This window comes from Lupinus angustifolius, chromosome LG08 (assembly GCF_001865875.1).
Source record: "Lupinus angustifolius cultivar Tanjil chromosome LG08, LupAngTanjil_v1.0, whole genome shotgun sequence".
NCBI classification, from domain to species: Eukaryota; Viridiplantae; Streptophyta; class Magnoliopsida; order Fabales; family Fabaceae; genus Lupinus; species Lupinus angustifolius.
This window is the reverse complement of record NC_032016.1, coordinates 23,919,640-23,933,717: the sequence shown is the minus strand read 5'-3', so window position 1 is coordinate 23,933,717 and position 14,078 is coordinate 23,919,640. Positions and strand designations below refer to the sequence as shown.

The 14,078-nt window shown below is 30.9% G+C and overlaps 2 protein-coding genes across 10 annotated transcripts; both read right to left on the bottom strand.

Annotated features, from left to right (window-relative positions):
* LOC109355368 lies at nt 821-3,581 on the bottom strand. 7 transcript variants are annotated; one of them, XM_019598491.1, is made up of 6 exons: nt 3,375-3,581; nt 3,127-3,201; nt 1,807-2,863; nt 1,658-1,723; nt 1,369-1,567; nt 821-1,233 (listed from the first exon to the last, which is right to left on the bottom strand). In XM_019598491.1, the coding sequence occupies exons 1-6, from the start codon at nt 3,389-3,391 to the stop codon at nt 1,169-1,171; spliced, it is 1,479 nt and encodes a 492-aa protein (XP_019454036.1). In that variant the 5' UTR covers nt 3,392-3,581; the 3' UTR covers nt 821-1,168. The 7 variants fall into 7 exon arrangements, with proteins under 7 accessions (XP_019454036.1, XP_019454042.1, XP_019454038.1 ...); XM_019598497.1 differs by having other exon boundaries at nt 3,382-3,580; XM_019598493.1 differs by having other exon boundaries at nt 1,807-2,862; nt 3,139-3,218; nt 3,375-3,579.
* On the bottom strand, nt 4,552-9,870 carry LOC109355371 (putative nuclease HARBI1). 3 transcript variants are annotated; one of them, XM_019598503.1, is made up of 4 exons: nt 9,542-9,755; nt 9,195-9,414; nt 6,232-7,024; nt 4,552-4,993 (listed from the first exon to the last, which is right to left on the bottom strand). In XM_019598503.1, exons 2-4 carry the CDS (start codon nt 9,337-9,339, stop codon nt 4,720-4,722), a joined length of 1,212 nt encoding a protein of 403 aa, XP_019454048.1. In that variant the 5' UTR covers nt 9,340-9,414; nt 9,542-9,755; the 3' UTR covers nt 4,552-4,719. The 3 variants fall into 3 exon arrangements, with proteins under 3 accessions (XP_019454048.1, XP_019454047.1, XP_019454044.1); XM_019598502.1 differs by lacking the exons at nt 4,552-4,993; nt 9,542-9,755 and adding an exon at nt 9,763-9,870 and having other exon boundaries at nt 5,790-7,024; XM_019598499.1 differs by lacking the exon at nt 4,552-4,993 and having other exon boundaries at nt 5,790-7,024; nt 9,542-9,753.

Below are 14,078 nucleotides of genomic sequence, written 5' to 3'. Positions count from 1 at the left end.
TGGTCTTGAAGTTTAAATAGGGTAAAAAACCTTCTTTTTTAATTTTATGTTATTTTTAAGTTTAGTTTTGGTCTTACTTTAATTTAATTATCTTATTTTAGGATTGCCATTTAATAAAATAATGTGCTAGTTTAGTACTTTATATTTCTAATATTTATCAACTTCATCATGAAGATTATGCAAGAATTCAAGTCGAACACAAACGACACCCAATCATTATTTTTAGATAAGAAAGTGTAAATTTCGACCGTGGAAAATGAATGAGATGAATTGCACATTCTAGTACAAATCTAATTGATATTGCTTTTATAGAATAAAATGATGAAATTAACAAACGTGAAAAAATAGAGGACTAAATTAGTATTTCCACTTGCAAGGTAAAATCATGTGCTTCTACAATTTTCAGACCCCAAGTAAGAACCCTATGCACAAGGCTGTCTCATGTGACCAAAATGAAACTTAAAATAATTAAAATATAAAAGATTAATTTGACATTTTATTTTGTTTCAGGACCTAATTAAAATTAATGTATTATGATTTTTTTAAAGACTTATTGACCATTGTACAATAAATGAAATTGTTAAATAAAAAGAATGTAATATTTTAACCAGAATTAATAATAAATTTGTCTGAGAAAGAAAGCATTTAATTTTGATGTTATTGATTTCATAAAAAGATGCACTTCACCCATGCTATCGAACTTCGAACCAGTAGGCAGTAATCTCCCCTCACTCAACTCACCCTTCACATTTCACATAAAACATAAAAAAGCACAATCAAAACGGAAATGATTAGTCCTCCTTGAATCACACAATAGTTGATCTTGTTCTATAAATTCTATTGCCAACCTAACAGGAATATTTACAATACTCACCTTAATTAAACTACTATGTTTTGGAGATAAATTCAAAAATTACAGGTCTCTACTACTACAAAAGAACATTATCTTTCTTTATCATGTTCTAGATAATCATGTCTCTACCAAAGTACCTAATTCCATTGATTTATACAAAGGCTAACATAAAGTCTTCCATATGTTTAGGTAAGGCAACAAGGGTACACAATTTACTGAAGGTTTTATAGCTACAAAAAAAAAAAAAGACTTAAAACTGATATACCTTACTATGCACACTAGAACCTAGCTTACTTTTTCACAAGGGCTTGGGACCTATAGGTTAAGTTCTTCCTTTCCATAAATGCGTTGAAGCTCACGTGTTGCTGCTTGAAATGATTCTGAAGAAAATTGGCAGGAGTAAAATTTTTTGGATAAGTGACAAATAATAATCCCAAACAATAAAACCTTGCCTTCACAGGCCTGAATGTGTTCGTGTATAAGGTGGAGACTGGAGAGGAGACAAATTTCTTTACCTTTCCAATTGCGAAAGGCTTTCTGATTAATCGGTGCACCAAAAGCTGTTTGAATTGTATCAAACAACAAACTTTGAGGAGTACTCCTCAATTCTTGCACTACCTGATAAATGGTCTTCCCATTATCAAAATAAATGTGGTTGTTTGGATGTTTTGTTTTGAAACCAGCATGTCTCTCAAATTCATAAGCATTCAGGACCTGGTAACAAAGTATCACTCATTAAGTTATCAGATTTTAGGATACTGAGAAGCCATAGTTAAGGTACTTAGTTACCAGTAGATTACTAACCTTGGAATAGTTACAAGGTTGACACCCACAAAGATAGCCAGAGCCTTTTATAATTCCACGAAGTTCCTTTATCCATGCAGGAATAATAACCATAACTTAATAAACAGAGTCTCTAATTGAAATAATATTTAACAAATACCAAAATTTACCTCCCGAGCCACTGAGACATACTTTACAGGAACACCATCAAGTATACCGGTGGATATCAAGCTCCTGACATTAGACGGGAAGCTATTTGGAGCTTCTTTCCTAGCTGCTTTGAACTCTTGCTTATTCTTGGACAAGGTTTCAGACTTAAATTTTACTGGCTGGGGAGTACCTACAACTGCATCAAAATTAGAAGCATCTACCTCTTTCTCACGAGCTGTTGACACATGAACTGAGGATTGATTATAAAACTGAACAAAGTCTATGTCAGGCCTTCCCACAGAGTTAATATCCTGTTCATCTGGGAAACCATCAAAAGAAATTATATTTGTGTCCTCTTTATCATAGGAATCATCAATTGATATGACTGTGTTGTCTCCTTTGCCATAAGGGGCACCAAATGATCTAATGCAGGCTTCCCTTCTGTTGTAGGTGAGTCCCATTAAAGCGACATCACCATCCTTGTCAAAGGCTTGTCCGATTGACGCAGATTTTGGCTTATCTTCACCATTAAAGGCCAGATGCAGATCACCATTGCTTTGCCTATTAGAATGATGTTCCTTTGATGTTTGTACACCATCAGAATCCTTAACCTGATTTACGCTGACCTTTTTTATTCCACCAAAATTTAGGCATGCTTCAGAATCTTCAACAGGATGAGATATAGACAAGCCAAAGGATGGACCATCTCCATATTGATTGTCGACCATCTTTGGTCTCACATTAGAATCGCCATCCGGAACATAAGATGTATTATTTTCAGCAAAATTGACAGGCCTATTTTCAGACCCAAATAACTGACAGATATTTGGGATTGAATGAAAATTGGGATTGTTCTCCCAGTGAGAAAATTTTGCACTTAAAAATCCTGAACTTGACTTTCCATTTGCATCTTCCACTGCCTGTTTCTTCTTTGGAAAAAAATCTACTTCAGCAGCATCAACAAGCCATTCATGAGGTCGTTTTGGTTCAATCTCGGAAGGATTATGAAATGCTGTCTCTTTGTCATTAATGTGCCCAGAACCCTTTACCATCCAAAATCCTTTGTTTTGAAAAGACTGTAGAAAAAAGATATTCAACTATGCTTCACATATAGCAGTATATTTAAAATAAGCTCCTATATTTCTTTACGCCATTCAATCAATCAAAGAGATGCAGGATAAAGGATGTTAACCACAGTACCACACTATAGAAAATGAAGGGGATCATTTTTAATTGTAAATTTATGTGACTGTCAATGGGATTTTTTTTTCTTTTTTTATTGTGTTATCTTTTTTTATTGTTATCTTAAGCAACTGAATCTAGTAATAATTAACAAATAAATTTGTACGTACCATTTGCTTCTATTTGTTACGGTGAAAATTTTCCAAGTCCCAAAACAGTGCTTAGTTAATCTCCTGCAACAAAGAGAAAGCTACATAGGCAAGAAATGAAAAAACAAACACAGGAAGTGGCGAAATAATAATTAAGAAGAATAAATTAGTTCTAGGTCACATTGCATTACATTTTCATGAAAGTAAAGAAAATTAGAACAAAATTCACAAAAATTAGAACAAGTACTAGGAATTACCCCAGACCTAGGCGCATATAAGCTTCGCGATTCTACGATCTGTGCCCCGACGATGGCCGGAAATCCGAATCGGAAAGTGTTTTGTGACGCCGGCGAACACTGATTGATAAATATGATAGGGTGTGTGATGTGAGGAGCACTAGATCGTTTCTCTAAGGGGTCGAGATAGCATGTACCTGAATTTACCAAAACTCACGCTTGCGCAATCTGATGGCGTACACGTGTCATAGAAAATGAAATTCCACCGTTGATTCGAAATATCAACTTTAACAACGGGTGGACATCTGCTGTCCCACAATAGTGTACTACTTGATGTGCCACTACTTGTGATTGGTCAGAAAAATAATTAATTATTAAAATTTTAATTTAAATATATTTTTTCAATCAATCACAAGTAGTGGCACATGGAGTGGCACTCTTTGTGGGACAGCAAAAAGTTAGTGGTTTTTTTATAAGCAAAAAGTTAGTGGGCCTAAACCAATTCACTAGGCCCGTTATGTGTTTGGATCACATATGCCACTGTGGTTTTATTTATTTATTTTGCAAATATGTTATTGATACATTTTATGGACCCCACTTTTTAGTTTTGGACCAATTTTTTTGTATAATAACCCCATAATATCCTCTGGTATTTCCCTTCATTTTCATATTCTCAACCTCATGTCATATTCCCACTCATCTTCATTTTCAATAAATTAAACATGTCTCCATTGGACAGATATAAAATCATATTTATATTCAATTGAACATACAAAACTCAATGGTCTGTATTGACTTCAACCACAGAAAATGATTGGGGGAAGAATAATAAGACTACCGCTTCAATTGGGCCTTTTAAAAATCTGTTGAGTATGAGAGCTGACCAAGAGAAGAATGTAAAATAAAAGTGTATCAGTGCCAGAATTTTTTAATCATCGTTCACATTTAATTATCTTTCGTTCACATTTAATCATTTATATTTAATCATATCGACTTTTAAATACTTTCATTTCACATAAGTAATATAAATGAACGATGTACTCGTCTAAACCAATAGTGTGAATAAAATAAAATATGGAAGGCCTAATAAATTATGTTGGAGTAAAAACAAAACAAGGAAGCGTCCATAACAATGACTTGTGATAAACAAAATCCAAATTTGCAATTAAGAGTTATCGACAAATCGGCATGATTTTGGTGCTAACATTATCCTCAACCATATTTGGTAAACTTGAATAGTTCAAACAAGTGAAGTACCATTTGAATTACTCTAGAAAAGTAGTAATCATGGAAAAGGAACTAAAATATATAACAACTTATAAAATTTCAGGACTTGAGATAAATTCTTGAGCTACGAACAAAAGCTCTAGTAATAGACAGAATTTCTTGTAGGAAATCTTTGATTCAAGTAGAGAGATAACTTTTCTCTTAGTGATACTCCTTCCACATCTGAAGCTTCACAAATGAATTGATGGTAACCTGAGTCATGATTGTGAGACAAAGATAGTTCATCCTCAACATTATCTTCCATATCAATAACAATGTTGTGAAGCAAGCAACAAACAAGAATAATCCTCGGCAACCTGTGTTTGTCAGGCCTCCACATCGATCCTTGAATGATTTTCCACATCTCCTTCAGCCTCACCAATGCCCTCTGTGCCATCATTAGTGGCACTCTTTGTGGGACAGCAAAAAGTTAGTGGTTTTTTTATAAGCAAAAAGTTAGTGGGCCTAAACCAATTCACTAGGCCCGTTATGTGTTTGGATCACATATGCCACTGTGGTTTTATTTATTTATTTTGCAAATATGTTATTGATACATTTTATGGACCCCACTTTTTAGTTTTGGACCAATTTTTTTGTATAATAACCCCATAATATCCTCTGGTATTTCCCTTCATTTTCATATTCTCAACCTCATGTCATATTCCCACTCATCTTCATTTTCAATAAATTAAACATGTCTCCATTGGACAGATATAAAATCATATTTATATTCAATTGAACATACAAAACTCAATGGTCTGTATTGACTTCAACCACAGAAAATGATTGGGGGAAGAATAATAAGACTACCGCTTCAATTGGGCCTTTTAAAAATCTGTTGAGTATGAGAGCTGACCAAGAGAAGAATGTAAAATAAAAGTGTATCAGTGCCAGAATTTTTTAATCATCGTTCACATTTAATTATCTTTCGTTCACATTTAATCATTTATATTTAATCATATCGACTTTTAAATACTTTCATTTCACATAAGTAATATAAATGAACGATGTACTCGTCTAAACCAATAGTGTGAATAAAATAAAATATGGAAGGCCTAATAAATTATGTTGGAGTAAAAACAAAACAAGGAAGCGTCCATAACAATGACTTGTGATAAACAAAATCCAAATTTGCAATTAAGAGTTATCGACAAATCGGCATGATTTTGGTGCTAACATTATCCTCAACCATATTTGGTAAACTTGAATAGTTCAAACAAGTGAAGTACCATTTGAATTACTCTAGAAAAGTAGTAATCATGGAAAAGGAACTAAAATATATAACAACTTATAAAATTTCAGGACTTGAGATAAATTCTTGAGCTACGAACAAAAGCTCTAGTAATAGACAGAATTTCTTGTAGGAAATCTTTGATTCAAGTAGAGAGATAACTTTTCTCTTAGTGATACTCCTTCCACATCTGAAGCTTCACAAATGAATTGATGGTAACCTGAGTCATGATTGTGAGACAAAGATAGTTCATCCTCAACATTATCTTCCATATCAATAACAATGTTGTGAAGCAAGCAACAAACAAGAATAATCCTCGGCAACCTGTGTTTGTCAGGCCTCCACATCGATCCTTGAATGATTTTCCACATCTCCTTCAGCCTCACCAATGCCCTCTGTGCCATCATTCTTGTCGCAAAATGTCGCTCGTTAAAGTCCGATTTAGGCTCCGGGAGTTCTTTCCCTTCATGTGGGACAATGAGATATGGCAGTAGAGGATAGCCTGAATCTCCAATTATATATTCCCTTATTTCCGATCCCTCGGAGAGCTGTAATGTCTTACCATTCAACCTCTCTCCTTTTTCACAAAGTTTGTGGAAATTCGAACTCTCGAAGACTAACCAATCCTTCATTTTACCTGGCCAGCCTGTGACGATGTCCCTAAACCTCATGTCGGGATCCACAATTGCTTGCAACACCATGCTATGATTCTTCTCATGGTCAAGCCACACTTTACTAGACGGTTCTGTGGCGGGTAGACACATTGTGATGTGAGTAGCATCAACTACACCACAACAATTGGGGAGGCCTTTTATTTTCTCAAATTTGGATTTGATTTCATTCATTTCAGATTCTGTAGAGGGCCAATGCAGGTGCTGAAGCCCTCTTTCTTCCATAGATTCCACAAATCGCCAAGTGACTTGCGAAACAGTTGAGTGGGTTAGTCCAAATGAATCACCGACCGTGACTAGCGAGTCACCAGATCCTAATCTTCTCAATGCCACAGCTACTTGATCATGTAAAGACATTGGCTTTCCACTTGTAAATATAAAATTCCCAGCTTTTGCCATCATATCATCCTTAACAAGTGAACATATGTACTCAAATGTCTTTCTGGACATCTTAAAAACAGATTGGAAGTTATCCAAACCCTTCGGCGGAGACTGTCGAAGACCTACCAAGCAATACAAATTATAAATTCTAACTGTTAATAATGCAAACTTAATTTTCAGATTTAGATATTGTTTTGGATGGACTCGACACAGAAAAATAATCAAACTAAACTAATCTGCAAGGGTGTAATAATCTCTTTAAGAAACCAACAATAAAATAGGATGCCGCCTGGAAACATGAAGCTGAATTATCTCGGCTAGCAATTGATCTGAATTGGGACAAACGTTTGTTAAAAAGTAACTAAACTAAACAAAATCAATTTTTTTCCAATTTAAATGCAGGTTGTAACTTCCTCAAGATGCAGAGTTGTATTTAGCTATCAAGTTTTTCTACCAAAATAGGGTTTCAAGACATGTGGTTAGGTATACTAGAAAAGCACTGATTAAATCCTACATGCCTTGATCAGATTTCACAATGATGAACTGTTCAAAAAAAATTACTAGTGAAGATGAACAAATATAGTTTAAAAAAGAGTATTGTACATTTGTACTAGAGACCCTGAACATAAAACAATTAAGATAAAATTTATCAGCAAATATTAAACATGTCAAGAATATATTCATTCTGTAGCATGTTCCATATTCAACACACCCTATCAACACAGTTTGATTGGAATAAATCATTATTCAAAGTCTATGAACAACATGATTGTTTAGCTCATAAATTTAAACATAAGAACACAATACAAAACATGCAAGATGACTAACTGATAATAATAGCGTTTCTGGCACTATCTTAATAAGGAACACCTATACACCAAACACTACACCTTGGAATAAGGTGATTAGTTATTTCATACTCAGTATCTAACAATCTATTAAAATAAAGTTTGCGCTGCCGCTATATCAAGGCTAGCTAGGAATTTCGTAAGTTGCTTGCGGACTGCTCTTTCGACTTGACTCATTAACAAAGAAATTTTACTAGAAACTAGAGTCCATAGGAACATTCCAAATACTATACATTCTCAGTTTTTTCATCTGTTTCATTCTCCCTCACTTAGAGGACATGATTATAAAATAACTCTTTTCTTCCTCACTCTCTTTCTATCCTTATTTTGTTCCCTGGCTTTGGCTTAATAACCGATAAATGAAATACATTCCATAAAGATAAATTGTAATTGGTACAGTGCCGACCAACACAATAAATTTTACAGAGAAAAGCTACAAAAACTTTAACAGGGTAGTTGATAACATAAACAATGAGGATTTAAAAAACATGTACTCCTCTTTTTATCCTAGAGTTTCTACTTTATTCCATTCAGTGAATCTAATGGTCTATCTATGCTATAATTCCGACTTGTTACACTTAAGGCTTTAGGATCTGAGACACTTTATATTTGAAGTATTGAATAAAAACAATTTAAGGTTAACTTGCCTAAAGAATCTGTACTAAACAATGAGTTCAACTAATTTAGTTCTGCACCCTATAAGCAGGAGCACAAATGGAGGGAAAGCAGAACTGCATTAAACAATGCACAAAACAATTTGAACATCCACTACTATTTAACACCAATGATAACTAGTCTTTCGGATAATGATTTTTTTAGGCATACTAATCGATAATAACAAAAACATAACGATGATAATAAATTTCTGAATCGCCCTATATAGGGTTATCGATATTTGTTTACTAGGTGATGAGTTGAAATGGAATTCATACATGTATTATATCTGTGTTGCATTTGGTTCCTTTTTTATTTATTTTATAAAACAATTAAGATTAATTAGCATGAGCATTTAGAGGAGGCACAGAGGGACTGCAATCATTGTCCAGCATGATGAAAAAGTATCACTCTCCGATGAATTTCCGGTATACATCCATATTGTATCAAATGATACACACTAACAAGATAATGCTTCATTGCAAAGTCATTGTACAATGTTATGTGATTAAAGATTCCTTGATTGGTAAGATAACATGAACAGAATAACAGTCAACATTGAAGTCAAATTAGGGATCCTTAACTTGTAAATCAAAATACATTGTCTTCATTTATCATACACATAACTTGAATGACAAAAGGGTGCAAAACTTAAACCTTTGTAAAATAGAGATTCTAGGAAACCAAAGAGAAACACATCACACCGGTATTCATCAACAAACCAATTATCAAAAGCTATATGAAACATGACATGAATTGAAAACAGTAAAACTGAAAAGAAAAAATATACCATTGTTAATAATCCTCTTTGACAACTCATCCAACCAATCTAGAGGACCCTCTTTCTGAGGGGACCCAGAAGCAGAAGAACCATTCTCACCATGCTTCTTCTCTTGCTTTTTTCTCTTTTTCAACCCTCTCACGGGACCCATCATCAGCCACAACAACCAAATCGAATCAGCAACTTAAAAATAACAACTTTCCAAAATTTGGAATGTGAAAAACAAAACCTGGTAGAAGAATTCACAACAAGGAAAAAGATAAGAAAGAAAACAAAACTGAACCCACGAAGATTTGTTTCTATGATATGATAGAATAATAACAATAATAAAAACAATAACACTTCCAAACATAAACCTCAGAGAACAATAATAATGAGCAAAGACATGGTGACAAGTTGTGAGAGAATTGGAATGTCTCTAGTTACAGTGTTGTGTGTGTCAGTAAGAGAAGGGCGTTGTTCAAAGTTTAAAGCATGCAAGATAAAAAAAGAGATAGCTTCGGTGAAAAATATGAAAAAAAAGGAAGATGGTGATAAATAAAAAGGTAACTGAAGGAGAATAAAAGCAGCAACTTACAACACTAAACATGTGGATTTGTTTTGGTTGAAGGCAATGTGTCAGCACATAGAAATCATGGTTTTATGTTTTATGGTTTATGGTTTATGAATTTATGTTATGGAAGAAGATATCACACTCTCACACCAATATACCATATATTATACAGGGTATTTGTACAATAACAAATGTGTGTGAGATGCTTAACTTTCTGAGGTTTGCATAATTTAATTATTTAAGAAGGGGATTGAATGATTCTTAGTACAAGGGAGTTCTTTTCGATTTATACATACTGTGTCAATGTTCCTTTTATATATATATATTGGTCCGTATTATATGATATTAAATATTCAATTTTTATATATTTCATCTTAAAGAATTATAATATATATTTTTGTATTCGATAAATTTTATGTTATAATTTTTTATTATGATGTTCAATATATGGTGAGAGAGGTAATTAATATGTTAATGGTGATTATCTAAAATTAGTTTGTTTTTATCATTTTATATACATTCTTAGCCTGATCATGTTTTGCTTGTTATATAAAATAAGATCATGTTGTTAAATAAGAATGTATTCTTGTGTGTCAATGGGGCCACAATTCACATAAAGGATGACAAATATGATATTAAATGATGATGTGAAGTAGATTTGGAATGGAATAAGAATAAGATTTTAAAATTTGTGCGACGGTGTAAAGTTTTTTATATTGTTAGCGTATTATTTAGATTTGTGTTATTTTGTTTAAGAGTCAATGATGATTAATAAATCAATGATAGATGATTTGCTGATAGTGTAAAAAATATATACATCGTCAGTGTATACATATTAAATCCTAAAAATAAATAATAATTTGGGATGTAATGGAAATAGTAGATGTTCTAAATTTATAAAGAAAGATAATAAATTATAAAATAATATATGAAACCCAAATAATTTTAATAATTGTTTTAATGCTCAATCACATGACAAAGGATAGTTAATTTCTTTGATTTTTTTTAAAACATATAAGAGATTACAACTTTAACTCTTATCTCTAAGAAATATCGTACATTAATAAAAAATGACAAATAAAAGAGAGAAATAAATATTGCATAAAAATAAAATTTGCCTTATTAAAAGAATCACTAAAATATTCTAAATAGTGCATTGTAATAATTACAAAAAATTATAATCAATGAATTTTTTATTTTGAGAAGTTGATGAAATCATTATTATTCATGTAATAATTTATTTATATATTGATTATTTTAAAATGTATAAATTATATAACTAAACTTTAAAATTGTTGATTATCCATATGAATATCATAAATACTCATGATATGTGTCTCTTGAAGCATGAGTAAGCATTACTCACTCTACATCATCCCTAAACATGAGAGTTGATCAAACTATGTATGCATAGAGCATATGTCTAATAACATCATAAGTATTACACAATATCATACAACACATATTCAAATAATAAAATTATCATTATGTCATAATGATATATAATTTATAATATATACTTTCAATTTAGATAATAAAGTATTTTTTGGTATAAAGAGATAAGTTATCTCTTCCAACTACTAAAATTATGACATATGTCATATTTAATCATTTTTTATAAAACTATTTCTAAAACTAATCAAAACAGCACATATGTCATATTTTTACTGGTTAAAGGAAATAAATTATTTCAGAAAATACTTTATTCTCTTCAATTTAATGATTGTGATGTTTTGAAGATTGTGGTTGGGATAATGACTATGTAGAAGTGATGGTGTGGTGATAGCTGCAACAACAATGATAATGGTAATAATATGGTCGTTGGAAGATGGTGACGATATTTGAGAAAAAAGATAAGATGAAAATAATATATTTTTGTCCTATTCGATTATAACTCAATTTTCTTTATAAGACACTAACATTTTGACACAACCGAGGTGCTAGTCAACCTGTTTTTTATAAGTCAATAAATTTATTTATTATAGTAATATTAATATTGCACACATAAAAAGCGTAGATATAGTCTAAGATTTTAAAACTAGATATATAAATTTTGGGAATGGAGTATCTCCTTATACAAGAAGATAAATTATCTCCTCCTGTTAGTAAAATTATGACATGTGTCATGTTTCATCATTTTCAATAAAAATATTTTTAAAAATAAACAAAATAGCACACATGTCACATTTTTACTGACTAGAGAAGATAAGTTATATCCTTACATAAGGAGATACATTATTCTCATAAATTTTACTATTAGTGATAATGATACATTTAATTTAGGAGATAATAAGGATGAGATGAAAATATAAATTTCAAATAATGGTCAAAATAATGAAGACAATATTGCATTCTTCAACTAATAATTTCTTTATAATAGTGAGGGTTAACCTTTTGCTGTGAGTGCATGACACAAGAGACAACAGATATTTTTTACAAACAACAAATAATATAAATAAATATGTCATTGTTTTCTTTTATTTTTTAAATTTATTGTGTTATCAATTAATATTATCATATGTATAAATTCATTTAATATCTTGTTAGTCGATTAGTCATAATAATTGTTTTTTCATATTATCACACGGACGATTGATGTATAATTGAAATAAAGTCTAATATTTGGTAACCAAAGTATGAAGTCATTTAACGATCATTAAGAAATTGACCTCCAAAAACATATGGATTCAAGCCCCAAAAAAAGTGTATATTATATTATGTTTGTTTGAGATTTATTTTGTTGAAAGTTTATTATAAAAATAATATAATTAAGTTATTTTGATATACACCATATATTTGTTTTTATCTAGAACTCACCATTTGTTTTGGACTTTCCATTTTGTTTAAATTTTAACATACAAAATTGATATAGTTAGAATTTTTTTTATAAATTTGGGACCCAAAATTTTCCCACACACCAAACCTATAAAAGATCAGAACAGATCGTGATAATTATATATATTAGATGACCACGATAAAATAAGATTATATTTCTTGTTGACTTATCAAATCATGAATTTCAATAAGGCAAAATTATTTTGTCATCTATATCTTATCCACCAATGTATTATCATATCAAATTATCAATATGAAAAAACAAAATGTATTTAAGTTCATCCAACAATAAATAGCAATCACAGTTTTTCCGTTAAATAAATAATTTTATTAATGTAAGTTTAGCATCATATCACTTATAATTAAGCAGGATTATAAAAATAAAGAGCGGTGCATGTGATTATAACATAATGTAAGACATTTATAATGATAATACTATAATGTTCGGGAGAAAGTAAGAGAACCACATTTGTTACACACCAAATTTCCATATTATATATGACATTGTCCACATTAATTTTTGTCCCATACCTATATTTTTTTATATACACTTTGAAATACATGGGAAAAAACATTCAACACCATATGCTTAGTATGGTAATCTTACTCACAAATCAAACTTTTTACATTAAACTTATTATCCACTTCAATCTATTTATCTCTTTTTACTTTATAGTCAATTCATTAAAATTAAGGTTATATTTGGTTTTGCTGAAAATGGAAGGAAAGAAAAGAGGTGGAAGAAAAAAAAGAAGGAAAAAATATTTTTCCCTAGTTTGGTTGACAAAGGAAAAGATTAGGAGGGAAAAAAGTGGGGGCCATACTAAAAAAAAATCGCCTAAGGAAAAAAATATTTTTATTCAAATGCCTATAATACCCTTTATTTTTGTTCTCAAACATTTCTCTCTTATCTTAACTCATTTTCTCACCAACTATTTTTTGTTATGAGTATTATATATATATATATATAATGTATGTTCTGTTATCAAGTGTGTTTCATATTTCTTATTTATTGAATGATTTTCAAAATAAATACTCAACGTCCATCACAAATGTTTTTAATAGATCAATTATTTTCCTTAGGTGGAATATATGAAATAATAATTTTATCTCAAGTTAAGATAATTGAAAGTATATAAAAAGTTGAATAATTGTAATAGTACACACTAAAAACAAAGTAGTAAAAACAACAATGTTGTAAATGTGAATTTTTTATTTGGAGTGTTTATATAGTTTTACTCATATATTTTTTCCTTCCTTTCACTTTTTTGCACAACCAAATAAGAGAAGAGAAAAATTATAGCTTTCTTTCCTTCATTTTTATTTTTAAAATCAAACAACTAATTTTTGACCAAACTTTCTATTTATTTTCATTCCTTCTACTTTCTTTCATTTTATTTTCTTTCCTTCAATTTTCTGCTGTGAGCCAAACATAGTGTAAAGGTTTGCATTAGGATCTATAAGTTATGTGAAAACAATACTTCTCATGTGATAATGACAACTGC

What these genes read in the sequence shown, in the direction of transcription:
- LOC109355371 (XM_019598502.1), bottom strand. Translation starts at nt 9,339, where the DNA reads ATGATGGGTCCCGTGAGAGGGTTGAAAAAGAGAAAAAAGCAAGAGAAG. An exon ending in AAAGAGGATTATTAACAATG is followed by an intron (nt 7,025 to 9,194) that starts GTATATTTTTTC and finishes ATTGCTTGGTAG; the next exon opens with GTCTTCGACAGTCTCCGCCG.
- LOC109355368 (XM_019598491.1), bottom strand. An exon ending in AGCAAATGGTACGTACAAAT is followed by an intron (nt 2,864 to 3,126) that starts TTATTTGTTAAT and finishes CTTTTTTCTACA; the next exon opens with GTCTTTTCAAAACAAAGGAT. An exon ending in ATGTCTCAGTGGCTCGGGAG is followed by an intron (nt 1,724 to 1,806) that starts GTAAATTTTGGT and finishes GCATGGATAAAG; the next exon opens with GAACTTCGTGGAATTATAAA.